This window comes from Phaethon lepturus, unplaced genomic scaffold, assembly GCF_000687285.1.
Source record: "Phaethon lepturus isolate BGI_N335 unplaced genomic scaffold, ASM68728v1 scaffold50867, whole genome shotgun sequence".
NCBI lineage: Eukaryota > Metazoa > Chordata > Aves > Phaethontiformes > Phaethontidae > Phaethon > Phaethon lepturus.
Window position 1 is genome coordinate 3334 of NW_010555015.1, and position 18391 is coordinate 21724.

Here is an 18391-nt window from a genome sequence, read left to right on the forward strand (position 1 = left end):
AGACATTTAATGCTGCTGAAATTTCACATCATAAACACAGCTCAGCATGTTAAGGTAGTTGGTTTGTAAAGAGCCTGACCAGGCTGCTGCAAATTATAATTACTAATGTAATAATTACCGTAACTAACAGAAATGTGACTTGACTTTGAGCTTTCTGTCCTCATTAAACTTGTTCACCTTCTCTGAAACTCTCCATGCTGCATGCTAGCACGGAGCAGTCGTATCCCCCGACCCAGCATGAGTCAGGGGTGCAGCCGTGATACCAGCCGTGAGAGCAGTCGAGATACAAGCCCTGCTCGGGGCTTTCCTCCACTTGGTGAGTACTTGTAGGAATTGGAGCTTTAAGGGTCGATTTTTTTTTTTTCTCTTTTTCCCTTTTTCTGATTGCCCTTTCAAAGACGCTGCCAGGTGGAATGAGCTTGTTTCCTGTCCTCTCTTGGATCCTGACGCACTCCCCATTTCCAACCCTGTTTCCCTTCTGTTTTCTTCTGCATGCTTCAATTCTGGTTCTCAGCATTTCACTGTTAGTAGGAAAAAAGATTACTTTGAACTTCTGTAATTTTTAGTTTCATTAAATGAGCTTATTTGTGTTTGAAGGCTGCTGTGCTTCACTTTACAGCACTGATGGAAATCTATGGGAGAGCAAGCCTCTCTTTCTAGGGTCACAGTCAGGTAGTTGGTAGCATTGAAGCCTGTTGTCGAGTGACTCTATTCATGATCTGGTTTTCTTACAGCTAGGTACAGTAGCATATAATTTCTGTACTAAATCCTCCAATAGATATAGAACCTCTATTTTGTACAGGTTTTACACAATATTGTCAATCATCTGTTAACAAGTTACACATGCCATTTTGTAGAAAACTTTTTCAAGCAGCCTAAAATCATGGAAAGTTTGAGGTTTTAGAGGAGCATCATTATCATGCATCTTAAGTGTACAAGTTGAAAATCTCATTACAGTTACCATATACAGAAGTTTTTTTTTTGCACAAGGCTGAAAACAGCAGGATAGTTAATGTTTCTGATCAAATATCGTATCATATATTCAACCAAATACATTACTTGTATGAAAGATTTGTTTGTCATCTCGGACATAATGAAACATAGTTGATCTCCAGGCCCTCTTCATTTATGTAGTAATTTCATATCTGTGCATGTGGTATTAAAAGTGAGAAAAAAGCTCTTACAAATTCCATCAAGGCTGAAGAACATTTATATAGGATCTATTATAGGATCTTTTTTTCTATAGTGACAATATACAGGTATACAAAGTAGTGTGTAAGTGGAACATAGAATTTTGGGCTTAATTCTGCAACTTAAATCCAATTGTGAGAAAAGGTTATGAAAAATATGGACAGATGAGCAAAATTTTCATGTTTTGTTCTCATACTTGATTAATACACTGTAATTTAACTTTTTAAATTTACATAGCTATTGTCATTATTGGTTTCGTTATTCATCTCAATTTCAAATGTCCGTGGAGAGGCTAGTTTTCTTCATGCATATGAAATCATTGGCAAAATTTCTATTGATTTCAGTGCTGTAGAGTGTAATCTTCAGATTAATATTAGAGAGGCTTTTGGGTTCAAAACTTCATTATTTTGAACTGTAGTGAGCTATAAAATAATCTATTTCCTTTAATACCTCAAATTTTGGTGAAAAATGAGAGGAGTTCAACTTAACACTCAGAACTGGGTTCATAGCTCTTTAAGATAAGTAGATGAACTTTTTATTGATTCAGTAAAGCTGATGTGATAGCAGAGCCATAAAAGAACAGTAGATAAGCAACTGCAGCTCATTTTTAGTTACTTTTCTAGCTTCCATTTTGGATTATTTTCTCCAACCGAAGTGTTTAAGTAGGCTAGATTTCAGGGTTAGCTCATCAGTGTTCTATGTCATTGTGCTGTGTTTCATTTTAGTGAAAAAACATTAATTGAAATACTGTCTTGAGCCCTTTTTCTGAAAAATAAATGCAGCGTACCAGAATCACAGTTGGTGTGAGCTTGGTTGAGACCACCACTGGGTCTGACTCGTACAACAAATATAAAATCTCAGTTACAGATGTCTATTACACTGGTTGTAACAAACTTTGTTACGGGGAGGGGGACATTTAATTTTAACTAATGATATTGAATTACCTGAAGATTATTTCATTTCTAGAAATACATTGTTACAAAAGTCATTAACGGAGGGTGGGGAGGAAGTATCAATATAATAGTAACCCATTATAGTTTTCATTCTGTTGTCTTTTTTCTTGTGTTTTCATGGAAATGCTTTAAGCTCAAAAATGTTCATGAACTTGTTAATTATGTAGTGTGTAACTAATCGGAAATAAATTTATATATGTCAATTTAAGCCAAAACAATATGATTCTATTACAGTATTTCTAGAACCCAGGTAATCTTACATGAATGCTAAGATAATATAATCCTACTGTGCATGGTCTATTCTTTCTCATAAAGATTAAATTGTATATTAGTGAATGATACTTAAGTTGGCTATATGTGAACGGCAGCATTCTTGCATTTAATGGTATTATGGTCAATGTCAACCCTGATATCCTGACCTTGCAGATTGCTCTGCTTTGTTTCGGGGCTGCTGTGCAGGTATGCATGTCTCTGCCCCAAACATCTTGCTTCCTAAGTTAGGAAACACCAGTGAAGAAGTCACTTTACACTTGGCCTCCTTGCAGAGATGTGATCATTTTGTTGTTGTCGTTCCTGTTTCTTCATGGGCCTTGATCTTGCAGTGATGTCCACAGTGGCACAGCGGATGGCTCAGGAGAAAGCAATTGCAAGCTCAGAATCCTAACTGTGAGATTCAGTCCATAATCCTGCACTGATCCCGCAAATCTTTCATGAGTTACGGTGTCAGTGAGATTGTTCTCTTGAATAAATGCATGTGTTCTCCATAGTTAAAGGTCACATTGCATATTCTGTATAGCTTTTCGTCAAGGTCTCACAGCTGGGGAAAAACTTAAATTTTATTTTTCTTACTTTGCTGATTTCTATTTTATAATACTAGTATTTGTGTTTATGAATGCTTTGCCTTAAAACAGAAGACTTGTAATTTTTCTACTATGCACGTATATGCATAATTGACAAAGCCTATTTGTATTAGAAGGTGATTCTGCTTTATTTTTTCGGTTTCTTGACAGTACTAGTAATGATGTTAAAGCAACAAGGCCTTCAGTGAGTCTGTGGTGATGAATTGCTCAAATGAGCAATCAGTTTCTTGGGTCAGTTGCTTTGAGCCAGGTGAGCATGTCATTGCTAGATACAGGGAACACCTCTTTAGAAAAACCAAATTTCTGTAATTTGGAAATGGCTGGACCAGCTTTCTGTTTGCTTTCATAAAGAACTCACCTTTATGCTGAACCTGAGAACTGAAAACCTCTCCAAAGGCATTTTGTGATTCATGTGCTGCTGACAACTGGGAATTGAAGTGGGAGCTATATTTGGTTTCAGCTCTTCTGCTACTGTGCGTGCTCCATTGCTAGTAACAATTTGTATACATGTGGTGTAATCCTAGATAGGAGTATGATGTGCATATTGAGATTATCTGTGCATGTACATACTTAGATTCAAGAAACATGTATGCAAAATTTGTTAAAAGCAAGAGACGTTTGGTAGTAGCGACAGCTACGATGTGTGTACTTGTGTTTACTTGGAACAGAAACCCAACCCAAAGACCTGCGTGTGGTGGCTGGCTGACCTCCCTGTATGACTCTTTCTACTTCCGTGGTTACTCATTCTCTTTGTTGATGTTGGTTTTTTTTAATGCATAGGCTAGAATGTTGTGGAAAAATACCTGCAAGCACAATTCCTAACCATTCATCATAGCTTCACTTCAGGGTTTAGATCAGACACATCTAAATCCTGCTCTGTAGTTATGTGCTCCACGTTCTCATGATGGCCGTCTTCCAGATCTGTGGGTCTGGAATGTGGCTGATGTGCACTGGGTTTTTTGCTGAATTGCACTGGGTTTGGGACTGTTACAAATGAGTTTTGTCATGCATCGTGTTTATGGTCATGGGGAAAAGGTGGGGGGGAAGCTACAGATGGAGGTGTCGCTGTGGGGCTTGCACTGTATCTGTTATGCATTCATATGCAGCGTCATTTCCCTGTCACTATGAAACACCTTTACTGGTAGCGGTCACACGCATCCCCTTTGGATTGTGACATTTTCTGTCTCTGGTTAAATGTGTGTTAATCCTGTGGGTGTTGCCATTCCTTCTACTTGCAGCTTCTCGACGTCATTCCAGGTCCACTAGTGCTCTCTCCACTGCTGATTCTGTTGGGCAGTCAGGTGAACAAGCGCTAACTGCATGAATCTGCTTCTTACACGTAGTCTTGTTTTACACCATCTTAACATTTGCCGTCATGTGCATCAGCCAGCACTTGGCATGTGCTTCTCACCGCTGTGGGGCTTTCTGTTCCGTTTTGTTCAATGTGGCTTTTTGTTTTGAATTTCATTTACTGGGTGTTTTTAATTTTATGTATTTTAGGAACATTGTGAGCAGTGTTTAAACAAAGGGTGATCCAGGGCTTTCTCAGTTCTCCTGTAAATTGGGTCAGTTGCACAGCATGGCCTAAATCCTGACTGATGCAGAGTATTTGCAACTTCTGTTTATATTTCCTCTTTAGCAGTGTGGCAGTTCCCAATGCCTAGGACTGGATCCCAGTAGGTTTCATCCCATTTATTACTAAATATCCTGGACTCCTGTCTCTGTTAATGAAAGTGCTTTGCGGGATCCTCTCCAAAATATGCAAGAGCAGCAAGAATTAAGCACCTGATGTGCTTCCAAAATGAACTTCAGAGGATAACACATGGTGATCCATCCTTCATATAATTCTGAAGGCCTTGTCCAAAGTACATGGAAGTTGTTGAAACAAGTGATTCCCTTAATTTCACTGGGCTTTGCATCAGGAGATTAATGCTTACATATAATGAGAAAACTGCAGATTCTAGTGGCTTCTTCCCCACCCCTCTGCAGGATTTGCAGTTGCGGAGAACCTGTAACTCCCTTGAGAGTCAGGATATTTCACTGAGAATCTTAAATGAGTGAGGGCTGCCAGCTTTGGGTCAATGGAAACTTAGTTGTGGGGACAAAGATGATGTCAAAGATGAATGAAGGCTTCAGTGTTTGCCTGGAGACTGAAATTGCATAAGGAATTAGTGATGCTGAAAACTATTTAATTAACCCCCTTCAGATAAGGAGTGAAAAATACTCCGTTTCACTTAAGTCTAGTTAAATAGAACAAGGGGTAATAGTTTTAAACTAAAAGAGGGCAGATTTTGACTAGATAAGGAAGAAATTTTTTACAATAAGGGTGGTGAAACCCTGGCACAGGTTGCCCAGAGAGGTGGTAGATGCCCCATCCCTGGAAACATTCAAGACCAGGGTGGACGGGGCTCTGAGCAACCTGATCTAGATGAAGATGTCCCTGCTCACTGCAGGGGGGTTGGATTAGATGACCTTTAAAGGTCCCTTCCAACCCAAACTATTCTGTGATTCTAAATGGCTGTCGCTTACCTAAAACTCTCAAAACATTTCCCTTGTCAGATTACTTGGCAGAAATGATGCAAGCTGATTGGACTCTTTGGCATTTTTCAAAGTAACAATTTGAATTGGTACTTAACAAAAATAAACAAAAATATTTTAAAAAAACTCAATTATAATACAAATTTAAGCTTTGTTTGCATTCAACTCCCTGTGATAGTCACTTCATGCTTGGCCCTTGTTATTTGGAACAAAGCATAATCAAATTGTATATGGTTACCTGTGTCCTGAAGATGGCCAAAATCTGCCCAAAAATGACAAAATTGGACGAAAAATGGTGGGAGTTTTTACCAAGTTTTTACCAAGTTTGTAACAAATATAATGAATCTAGCCAGGGAGACACAAAGGAATGTGGCCAGAGCTTATTTCTTGCCCTTTAACACTGGGCTTGCCTGTACTGGTTATTCCTGGGGCCAAATGTGTTCCTAACCCCATGTTAGAGAGATGCTGAGGTCTCTCCTAAGGTCTAACTTCTGTGCTCAGGTATGGCAACAGTGTATTGGGGAGAAGCCCAGAGTGACTTGGGTGTTACAAATTTAAAGATCACTAAAGGAAGTATTTCAGAAAATTCCTGATAGCTGTGGAGATAGATAAAAGCCAGCATGCCACACTGTACTTAATTTGTTAAAGCTCTTATTTTGTTTCTCTAAGCTGGGTATTTAAACTGATCTACAACTGAATTACTTTGTCATTCTGTTCTTCATTTTTAAAAAAACAAACTATCTTCCCTTTTCTAATGTAATACTAAATTAACATGAAAACAAATGACACTGGTATTTTTTGACGCTGCATTATTTCAAAAGTTAAAGCCAAATTCTGATCCGAGTAACACTTGAGTAAAGTCACTGAGTTGGGTTTAAATATAAAACTGAGTCCAGAACTTGTCTCAACATTTACAGCCCTGGTACCCAGGTATCATTTGCACTTAGGAAAATACATGTCTCCTGTACATCTTTGTAGTGTGTATCTCTGTAGAAGTGACTTTAGCTTCAATCAGACCAGATAATCACATTATCATCATCTTCTCTGTGCTTCTATTAAGAGTGTACAGATATTTCCATTTTAGGGATGAAATACTGTTTCACCTAAATATTTGAAATGATTCCTCAACCCAAGTGCATTAAAAAAGGGGATAGTAATAACACATACAACTTTTATTTCTTTGTGAAATGTCATGATTTAATTACTTTTTGGCAGTAGTTTTAAGAAGTTTGTTTATTTTTTTTCCTTGTAATGTGTTTTGTATAAAATGTGCTTTTGTTGTAAATCAGAAATGTCTTGTCTGGTTACGTAACTCTGAGAAACAGTAAATTTTGATAGATAACACTTTGAAATAAATACTAGTCTTCAGGTTTTGCTTTTTTTTCCTCAAAATACTTCAGATTTTAAAAATCTTCCCTATTCCTCCACAGTAGCTTAATCTCTGATTTACCAGTCTCTTCTGGTAAAGATTTGGAATTAGGACAGTAGGCTGGTAAACTTCAGTCTGTGATTTAAATTATACACATCAGTGTGGGCTAATTCCTTAAAAGAGACTTCAGTGCAGTAGGTTTTTAAAGAAGAAAGCAATGAAGTTTTGTGATAAGTGCAGTGTTTTCCCCCAAAAATACAGTAAGCTGCTGAATATCATGTTTGACCTCAGTTTTGTGGAAATCCACGATATAGCTATGCATTTTGATAAACAGTATTTTTCCTTCGTTAAATAAAATATAGATGAACTAATAAAAAACCTGTGACTTGATTCTTCTCTCTTGCTGCTTGATGACTGCCTCTGATGTGGATCAGCTGAAGGTCTATTAAATGGGTTCATGCAGCTTGATTTGTACAGCACTGAATTTGTTGCCAAAACTCTTATTGGCTCGTGCAGGGGACAGAGGTGTAAATTAAGTCCCAAGAAGGGTGTTCCCAGTCCTTCTTGAGCAAAGACAAGCCTACGTGGAAACAAAAACTTGGAATACTAATCTCTTGCTGCTTATAGACTGGAGCCAGGATCCCAGTAATATGGTATTTGATCTGTCCCCATCTGGAAGGACTTTGCTGCCAGGGCCTGGCCTGTGATACTCAAGTCATTGATTCTGTCATATGCCTGCTAGCATGGCTTTCTGAATTTGGCCCTTGCCCAAAGAAATTAATTTCAGTAACCTTTTTGGTAGACTGGGCAAATGATAAAGTACACTAATTAGTACTAGGAGTGTAAAGGGCGTTTTGAACTCAATCATCTTGCTTTGGATTCCATTGAGAGCTTTGCCATCAAATTCAAAGGGAGAACGATTATATTGTTTGATCAAAAAAATCAATTTTTGGTATATCGTAAAGTTTTTAAACAGCTTTTAAACTGCTTCTCAAGAATAAAATTCTTCTCAAGTAATAAAAATTGGAGTCTCTTCACAAGCAAATAATAAACCTTACTTTTATACTGTGGGGCATAGGGGGATATTCTACTGGTTAATCAAGCCTTGAGACATGAAATAGGCTAATCTGGTGCTTCTAGTCTTGCATCCTTACCTCAGAAAAAGCTGCAGGATGGGTAAGTGCTCAGGTATTAACATGTTCTGACACTGGGCACTATTCTGTCTCTGAAGTTAATGAGAAGCTTTCTCCTTATTTCTGAGAGTGCCAGAGCGGGACCGGCATGTCTGACACTGACATTAGAATAAAACTTTGAAACCACAAAAGAAAAGAAACACAAAATAGATACCCCGCTTCCCAGCTTAAAAATAAATTAAAAGTGCCTTGAGGATCCAAAACTGTCTCTGGGGCCCAACAAACAATAGTTTACTTCTTACTCTAATGGCAAACTCTCTAGAGCTGTGGATAAAAGTGTGTTTAATGGAAAAGCACTGCAAGTTCCCAGAGCCATGGGGAGAGCTGCTTGGGCACCTGATTAGGATTCCAAGTGAATGAGAATTCATTTAACAATCCCTTTCAATGTTGTCTTTTGTGCAGACCGGTTTGGACTCGGACAGCCAGGCAGGATGCCTGCTTCTGTGAATGCCATGCGAGTCCTGAGCACAAGCACAGATCTGGAGGCTGCTGTGGCCGATGCACTGGTAAGAGGAAAAACACAAAATGCTTCCGACACCAGAAAGTGGCTTAAAGTTACCTGTACGTACGTTCTCCTCTTTCTAAATAGCTTTGTTCTGATTGTGCGAGTGTCTGATGCTATAGAGTTAGTTACCTTTTGCTGTTTGGTCTTTGGGTGTATCAGCAGCAATATTTGTTTCCTTATTCCATGTGAGTTCTCCGCAGCTATTTTCAAACAGACCGCTGTGGCTTGGTTCTAGGGCTGCCGGATGGGTTGAATCAGCTGTTTGTCCTCTGCTTGGCTGTCAGAGGATGAATGCAGCACTGTGGGAGTGCTCGGCACCCGCAGGGTCAGGGACTTCCGTCAATCCCATTACCTGCATGAAGACTCTGTCAGAAAAACATAGTGTTCTCTGTTAGTGTCAATTCCTGATCGGGTTTCAGCAAGACCGTAGAACTTCACGAGTTCCTGCCCTGTGCTCTTTGCACCTGGCTAGATACTCGGCTCAGCTCAGAACTTGGTTTGCCTGTAATCGGTACCATCTCATGCAGTTAAATTGAAGTGTTTTCGTCTAGTTTGCTACTAGTACTTTCAAACATTCAGTGCATTTCCAAGTAAATTTATTGTCATTTTTTAAAACTTTGTTGTCCTGTATAATCTTACTGTACTATAATATCGCTGGGCTAGAACCCAGAAAATTGTTTTCTGTTCTTTGGAAGACAAATGTTAAGATAAGCTTTTGCATTTACCTTGAGTATTTGGGGGGTGGGGGGGGTTGAGAGGGTGTGCAGAGGCAGGAGCAATTGCTCTACAGCAGTAGCTGGATACCAGTGTACCTTGGGTTTTCTCCAGCTCTAGACCTGAGCTGAGGGGAGGATTTTCTGATGTATCTTGAGGCAGATATCTCAGATCTCTCTTTATGGAGAATGAACCATGTCCCCAGTGTTTGTGATAGAGGTCCCTTCTCCATTTCCTCGTTGACTTTCCTTAGGAACGGCTAACTTTTTCCTTTTTATATTTGATTATCACTCAGTTCACATCACCTCCATTTCTAGATGGTGATTATTAGAGTACTCGTAAAAAAATTACATTTCTCTAGAAAAATCCACCTTTCCATTAAAAAAAAAAGTATTTGTGAATAATATAAAGGTAGGACAGTATATAGTAGATTGCACTGTTGCATTTAGTGGGCTGACTCATTGGTGGGCATTTTCATTACCAAATACAGCAACTTGTGAGCCACTTTCTGCTCTCAGCACCTCAAATTTGCCACCAGAGCAGTTAAGAGCTTAATTATAGGTGATTGTATGCCTGCATAAATGAAATCAGGCTGTATCCCTGAAAGTGAGCAGTTGCTGAATACAGGTTTCTTGAGGGAGGAGAGGGTCACAGTGTTTCAATACATGGCTGATCACTGAGATCTCTTTGGGTGTGACTTAATCTTCAGCTAGACTTCAAGTTCCCTTTTAAATATTCCACTCTTTTAAACTAAATAAGATTATACTGGAATGTTAAAAATCTTAAAGGGTTGAAGACTTAAAAGGGAAATTATTATGTCTAGCTGGAAATTTAAGTGGTGTTGCTGACTTGGTTGATCAGTCTGAGTTTGTATGACTTTAGGGGATGCAATGCAGTCGTCTTGTCCCCTTCATTCCCACCACCCCAATGTGTTCTTTTTCTTGGTTGTCTTCTCACAACAGGCAATTTAAAAACTCTATTCAGGCTCCTTTTGAAAGCATAATGTGATGCCAGCTTTTACCCAGCAGCCTTGTTTTCAGAGGAATATTCTTTTGCCTATAGTAGGGAATGAAAAGAACTTCTCCAGAGATGGCTTCAGCCACATACTCTGTTTAAACAAAACACAGTGGGTCATTTTGTGACCTCTATTCCCTGTGTACAATTCCCATTGGATTCACTGATTCTGTTTGAGAGCTGGACTTGGCCTAAAACTACAGCATCTATACTGGGAATCAGTGCTCGGGTCTGTCAGAAGAGCTCAAAGGGTGATGGAAACTTTGGCATTAAGTAATGCCTTTAAGCCAGGATTGCCAGCCAGGGGGTCTTAAAAGAAGCTAAACTTCAAAAAAGTGTGGTGTAAGAACCACAGGTTGAAAGAGAACTTGGTTAAGTGAAGTTGATTAAATGTGCTGTACTGTAGATAGTGGTTTCCTGACATCAGAATTTCTTTCCAAGATCCTAGAAATCAAATCCTACTGATAATGTGAGGGGAAATAAATTGTTACCAAAACCTCTGGTATCTTCCAGAGCAGCATTTCTGAAAAGTAAGCGAAGGGGTGCTGTGTATAGATTTGTCATTAAAAAAAATATATATATTAACAGATAATCTCACTTCCAAGCTCCCTAAGGGAAATTGTAGGGTATATGAGCAGCGCAGCAGTTAGGAGATAGTCAGGCGTTACTATACCCACTTTTATTTTGCAAAAACTGTATTTTTTCTTTTAATTTGCTAAGACGCATTTGCTATACATTTTTGTTGCAAAAACAAACCCTACATAAGCTTCTGACATAATTCTCTATGCTTTTTCCCACCCTTCAATATTTTCCTGCCTACAGCTGTTAGGAGACTCCAGGAGCAAGGTACCAGTGCTTTCTTGACTTTTTATTTCTACTTTCCAACTTTCCCCAATCTGTTGCTAACACCCATGATACTGCACTCGAGTTAATTTCTACACTTCAATCCTGCAGTCCTAGTGGAAGCAAAACTCTGATGGCTTCGCAAGTCCCAAGAACTGCAGGACTGGACACTGGAAGAAATTCCGTAGCAAACACTTTAGAATGTATCAGAAAAAGATTGCCTATATTGTCTTATCAATCCTGTTCTGTTACGGGTCTTTTAAGAGGTTTTTTTGCAGTATAGTATGCAATTTGTTCTGTTAGCACATTTATTCTAATATGCCTTCTCTAAGGATCGAGGTTGTCAAAGACGTACCTAAAGGAATTAGGTCCTCTAATGCCATGCTGTGGAAATGAGTGGGATTTGAGTACTCAACTCCCTTAGCATCCTCTGGAAAAACCCTAGCCCAAACTAACAGAGAAATTGTCATCTACCATATCCCAGCGCATTTTTAGAGTCACTTCATTATCAGTATCAAAGTGACTGTGCATGCGCATGCCAGCACAGATTCCTTCAGCTCTTTCTTCCTTATCTTTATTTTTTTTCTTGAAGTAGAGGTTGTATCATCATAAAATCTGTAACAATGGAACTGACTATTATTGACAATAAAACAACATATGATTTCATTACCCGTAGCTAACTCCACTGGGTATAAGTATCTCGCTTTCATGCTGGGGAAGGCAGGCCCTGTTCCCCTTAGTCACTCCAATAGTCTCATTGAAATAACGGGATCTGTCTTGCTCTACTGTGAGAGGTAAGCAGACAGTGCTTGGTGACGTCTTTAAAACACTTATGTCACTATAACAATAGCATTAATCTTTCTTTTAGTGATTACGGATAGCATGTTTTTCTTTTGGCATTGATGTAACTATATATAACTTACTAAGTCTGGGTTTCCCCTTTTCCAGAAAAAGCCAGTGAGAAGAAGATATGAACCCTATGGGATGTACTCTGATGATGATGCTAACAGTGATGCATCAAGCGCTTGCTCAGAGCGCTCCTATGGTTCCAGGAACGGGGGCATTCCACACTACCTGCGGCAGACTGAAGACGTGGCTGAGGTCCTGAACCACTGTGCCAGCTCCAACTGGTCTGAGAGGAAAGAGGGGCTCATAGGTCTTCAGAACTTACTGAAAAGCCAGCGGACACTGAGGTGACCTTAATAGTTTTATAGTGTCAGCCATTCATGCGAGATTGCTATAGTCAGAAGTTAGTAATATTTATCTGCTTTATGTAAACAGATAGTATCTTTCACAAGCTGTGGAAGCTTTTTCTCCACAATGTGGGACTTTAATTACTTGTGGACACATTTATGCTCTGTCATCAGTATAATTTGTTAAATTTGTAGCAGTAAAGTAGACAGGACTCAGGTAAGCATGCTGTCTTCTCTTAGCCTGCCTCTGTCTCCTGAAGACCTCTAATGGCAGGTGCTTGTTGCAGCATAGTGAGATTTCCCACAATGGTGGTAGTGTAAATGCACTCAAAGGGTGGTGCCGTTCTTACAGTAGCCTGTTTGAACCTTCAGTATTTTTTTCCCCAGTAACTTAGTTTGTGAAGCAAACATTGCACTTATTCTAAAATGACTCAAAGATGAGATCAGACAATGCTCTCAGTATGTTGACTATACTTTGACTCATTATGAAGGTTGTGTTAGGTATAATTATAGACTTTATTTGTAACTCTTGAAAAATCTTATATGAGAAACTTGGATTTCCTATATATGATGTAGTTTATAATGTAGAGGGAAGTTTCTTAGGGCAATGAAATAGGTGTACCAACTCTGAAACTTTGATTATAGTAGGAGAGGCAGACCTTTTTCCCTTGTTGAAAGACACATAAATGCTTCAAACACCTTTGGCATGTTACACATTAAAGCAGATCTTAGAACTACCCAATAGTCCTGTGGAAACTTCATAAGGCCACAGGTCACGTTAACTAAAGTCACCTGGCTATCAGGCTATAGGCTTTTCTACTTAGTTTATGGTGAACGTGTTTGGAAACAAGCATTTATCTCTTGGCTTCTTTGAAGAGAACTCGTGAATAGCTATAATATTTTTATTTTCCTGTTATGAATATTATGTACTTAAATTATGACCAAGTTTATAAGTGGTTGTTGCATGGTTTATAGCCTACCTACTTGGATTTGCACAATTGTTTCTATTTTAAAAGGCCTTCACGCTGACTGACAATATTTGATGGTTCACGTTAACAGGCTGAATGAAAATGTACTGGGAGCAGGCCTGGAAAGGTTATTCTCTTGCTTTCATAAAAATATTCTAGCCCTTCACATGATGTAGTGCAGTCCTTAAGTGGGAAGTGCTACAGGTTTTTAATACGGGTAGTTAAAGTCTCTAGAGATGCTTTTGATGTGGTCTGTTTACGAGTCTTTTAAAAGATACTTCCCACATCTATGCTGCCTTTTTTTCTTTTTCTTTATTTTAACGAACTGTATGGAAAAACTGTGGCACCTCGTATACTTGTATGAAAAAGTTGGGTGAGACTGATTTTGCCACAAAGGTGTGTGAGGATTATAACCAAGGTTTTGTGTGCTGTTGGGGATAGTTCCAAGGGAGGAAGTGCTGTGAAGGTTAGGTTATGGGCTATTTATCCAGATCAGCAGCTCTTAGCAGAAACACCAGTAGAATTAAATTACTGTTTACAACCCTGCTGGTTGCAGTGTTTGAACTGTACTGCTGTCACTTGTCCCTCAAGCTAGCAAGTTTTCTTAGCTTTGATCCTGAATAATTCATAAGCCTGTCCCAGAAACTACATCCCTGCAGAGTTATTTTTTAATTTGATACTGGTTTTAGTTCTCTAGATAATATTTCATTTTTGTTTGCTTTTGGTCTGCTTCCTCCTTGGTTCAGGGTTGATCTAGTGCCTGTTCTAATGATTAGATTTTATCACCCTGTTTGTTCTCATGGCATCTTGCAGAACATCATCAAGGTCATTAGTCCAAGGGGCAAGTCTCTAATTAAACCTGGTATCTTCTGTTGTGGTATAAGAAGTTTAATAAAAGGCAGTGATGTGGCTAGGTTTTCTTTAGTACTCTGAACTGAAAGATGTTTGATCCTATATTAGCTGGGATTTGCTTATCCAGAAAGATGTGCATGCAAAGAGGTATGGCACTTACCTATCCTCTTTGTTTCATACAGCTTCATGTGGCCTAGTTCTCTAAGGGCTCCTCATAAGTTCTGTTAAATAAAACAAGGCCAACAAGTCCCTTAAGGAAATGTTCTTCCACTGCCTGTTTCAATTTAGTACTTCCATTGTTACCTTGGGTCCATGAGCTTTTGGGAAGGGACATGCTTATACTCGCTGTCTTCATGTAACCTTTGTCCAGAAAGAAAATTATTAGAGTAATAAATAAGGTTCATTCAGAGAGCTGCAATCTGCATGAAGTCAGGAAGAGCATTGTAGGGTAGTTTTGAGACTGTACAGTCTCTTCCTGAATGAAGCTGACAGCTTGCTGTGGCGTCGTTACAAAGAGTTTTTTCTCTACATCAAACTCTTAGGACCATTGTCTTTGTGCCCTTTTAAAACTTGATCAGCCTTTCATACATAGATTTATTTTGGGGGAAAAAAAAAAGGTCCCGTGTTACTTATAAACAAGGTAACATAAAATAATTGCAGACTATTAGCATATTCTGGCCTGTTCTTTGAAGCCTGTTTTGAGAGAGGAGGAGATACATTGGTGGATTGTAGAATTAACATCTTTCTGGAAAGAGGGTACCTGTAGTCAAGATCTGAATGGCTGTTCTCTGAGCAATCCATGTGCATTTCACTAGTTGCTGTAATTACATAGCAATTGTGAAAATATCTAATTGCATCCATAGTATGCAGGAAATACTACCTAACTGCTGTGCTCTGAAAAATTCTGCATTCTTTGGCAGTTTGCACTACAGGAAAACGAAGACTTGTATTTTCAATGCATTGTAAATAAGAGCTTTGGCACCAAACAGTTCTGCATTTGACTCAAACTCAGTATCTTATGAAAGGGACCCACACATCATTCTTTTTTCCCCTGGCATAAAAAGAGCATTTCTGAGCACCTCAATCTCTTACGAATAGGAACTTAGATTGTGCCTTGATTTAATTATCTTCTGATTTAGTAGGTTTCCCACTTGTTAATATGTCTTCTGTTTCTATGTATTTGTCTCCTCAGTGTGTCTGCCCTCAGACTTCGGAGTCAGTTCTGGTATCTTTTAATAGTGTGTGATTCTAGACTGATTTTACTGAAGCAACTTTGAATTTAGACCAAAATATTTATGATTAGTATACACCCAAACAGCATGAAAGTTCTGATTTTACTTGAAAATTTGAATTCCCTGACACAAAGGAGACCTGAGAAACCTGTTCCTAGGCTGCAAAAGAGCCGTGTTTCAGTGAGCCTGTGACCTTGATGCAGGCAGAAAGTGAATACCTCCCAAATGTGTGCATTTCAAGTAGTCTTCTGCAATCCAGAATACAGAAGAAAATAGAAGCAGCAGAAAATAGAAGGATCTGACTTATGATTTAAAAAAACAAAACACGTTTATTAGATTTCCCAATGTAAGATTGGTGATCTCAGCAGTTAAACTGGAATGCCAGTTAAGTCCTTGCCTAGATACAGAGTTTTCAGAAGTGTGACTTAAGTAACATTTAAATAAAGAAGGTTAGATTTTTCAGTTGTTACTAGTTTTTTTGCTGCAACTAAAGCTTGAGCATTAATATCATGTTTTATTTATGTATTTTAGCCGAGTCGAGTTAAAAAGGCTATGTGAAATATTTACTCGCATGTTTGCTGACCCTCACAGCAAGGTAAGATCACAAAGACTTGGCTCGCTTTCTTACATTAGCATGTGTGCACATTTGACACTGTTCCAAGATGAATGCTTTGTATTTCTACTCCTGCCATCTGCTTGGGGAAACTGGCATTTATAAATCTCCTTGGTTTTTCTCTGTTTTACAATGAAGGGATGTGTCTTGGTCTCTCCTCTGTTGCTAGGAACTGGTTACCCTGTGCTTCCCAAGGAGCAGCCTAATGCCTTTCAGATGTCAGCTCCTGGAGCGAGAGGTTCAGGTTTATCTGTACTTCTCTAGGGAGTGTCTTGGTGATAGACAGTAGTGTGAGGTCCATGAAGGGTAACGAGCCATAGTTCAGGATCATGGTCACCGGGGTTTGTAGCGTGTACACCTGGCAGCAGTACACATTCTCACCAAGATATTGTTCTGGATCTCATAAGTAAATAAAGTCTCTAATATAGCCACTTTGCCTTCTTTATAACACTGACCTTTGAAGTTAAAGGCCGTGGCATGAATTTACAGACATCTCTTAAAAAGAAGCAGAGCAGGGAATGGGCCCACAGGCAAGTTCAGACCCAGTGGTCTTCTGTTGACAGGTAGGTGGGAACAGGGAGAGGGGAAAAGGGATTTTTCATGCCCCTTTTGGAGGAGGTTTGCTGGTTGAGGGCAACCAGCAATGGCAAGAACAAGTTGTATAAATATTTCTACTTCAGACCACTTGGTAAACCAGTTTTAATAAATGGTTGTTGGGTGGAAACCTCCTGGGCAGGCATGGTTGCTTGTCACAGGTCATGCTTGAAGTGCGCATTTTTGGCCGTAATTATAGTCTGGACCATCTGTCCCACAGGCCTCATTGAGTGTGGCAGTTCCTACCTGTGAGGTCTTAATGTTTTGGTTCTCAGAGGTTCAGTATGTGTTGTGGAAATGGTGAAGGTGTAGCTATTCGTTTGCAAAATATTGCCGATTTTCGAGTAAGGTGAGGGTTTATTGGACACTGAACTCAAGTATGTCCTCTGTGGCAGTAGTGATCTGTCGTTTGCACTGCTTTCGTAGAATTCTTGCTATAAACTGGTTAGTTATGGTGTTAAACAAATGTAAACTTTGTTCCATATAAACATACATAAACATATGTTACTTCCATGAGTGAGGAGACTGGATCTGATCCAAAGTATTTAATGTTTTAAGTAACTCTGCTGAGGAGAGATTGTGTTTTAAGAAAATGTAAACTTTCAATGAATGCATCTTTTATCTGTCGACAAACTGCATCTGACAACCAGCCTTGATCACTATGTGTGCTAACGAGTGGTTTGTTTTGTTGCATGGCCTGCTTTTGCCGTGGAATTCACAACAGAGAGTAAGTGTATTCTACCCCCTTCCTTCATTTGGTATTTTAATATGACACATTTTAGATGTGTCTTGTCTGTATATTTTTTTCAGAGCAATGTAGTCACTAAAATCATTCATTCATGAAACTGTCTATAACAAAGTCATCCTGAAACATCTCCCCTTTTGGTTATTCTTATTTAAAGCATGGGGTTCCTTTTTGTGACACTTGTTTTGTTTATAGGTCTTCAGCATGTTCCTGGAAACTCTGGTTGATTTCATCATCATTCATAAAGATGATTTGCAGGATTGGCTTTTTGTTCTCCTGACCCAGTTGCTAAAGAAAATGGGAGCAGATTTGCTGGGATCTGTGCAAGCAAAAGTTCAAAAAGCTCTGGATGTCACCAGGTAGAGTACTCAGATGGCTAATGTTATGGAAGTTTTTACAGGATTACAGGAAGGCATCTAATGAACGTTTTAGAAACCCAGTAGTGCTGGATGTTTTGAGGGCTCAATCTTGATGAATACCAGAATAAAGAACAAAGTTATGTCACAGTATTTCAAGCATTGAATTAAAAAGGCCTGTCTCTTTTCTAAATAGATAACTTTAAAGCAGAATATTTAAAGTGTGCGACTGATTAATTTTGTTAATTTGTGGGTTTTTTGGTGTGCGTGTGCTTTGATATCAGTTTTCTTTTTTATTATATATATTTGCAGTATTCAGAATATGAACAGTGCTTTAACACAAAGTTCAGAGCATCTTTCATGTTTTCAAATGGCAAATAATGGTAATGTCAGGATAAGACCTTGAATGCTACTGCAAGGTGCACGCCAATTCTGTAGTCAATGTCCTCTTCTAAGGAAGTCCAGCGCAGGACACTGTTACGGTAAAGTTCAGCTCATCCTAGAAATGAGATAATTAAGAAAGCAGTAGTAGTAATCCAGGAGAAAATAGGATAGAGGAAGGAAAAAGGAGAGAAATCAAAACCAGATACGAACTCTGAGGACAAGATAAATCAGGCTGCTACTAGAGATAAGGGAACAAAGCACAGCTTGAAATGAA

General features: G+C 38.9%; 1 protein-coding gene across 1 annotated transcript in view; it reads left to right on the top strand.

Annotated features, from left to right (window-relative positions):
* Positions 1 to 237: 237 nt before the first annotated feature.
* Positions 238 to 18391, top strand: part of LOC104624612 (CLIP-associating protein 1-like) — a gene marked incomplete at its 3' end in the record, with an annotated part of 19642 nt that continues 1488 nt past the window's right edge. The window contains exons 1-7 of the mRNA XM_010292020.1: positions 238 to 316; positions 8507 to 8610; positions 11160 to 11183; positions 12129 to 12373; positions 15957 to 16020; positions 17357 to 17359; positions 17573 to 17736. Coding sequence (XP_010290322.1) covers positions 238 to 316; positions 8507 to 8610; positions 11160 to 11183; positions 12129 to 12373; positions 15957 to 16020; positions 17357 to 17359; positions 17573 to 17736 — 683 coding nt within the window. The remainder of the gene's footprint in view (positions 317 to 8506; positions 8611 to 11159; positions 11184 to 12128; positions 12374 to 15956; positions 16021 to 17356; positions 17360 to 17572; positions 17737 to 18391) is intronic.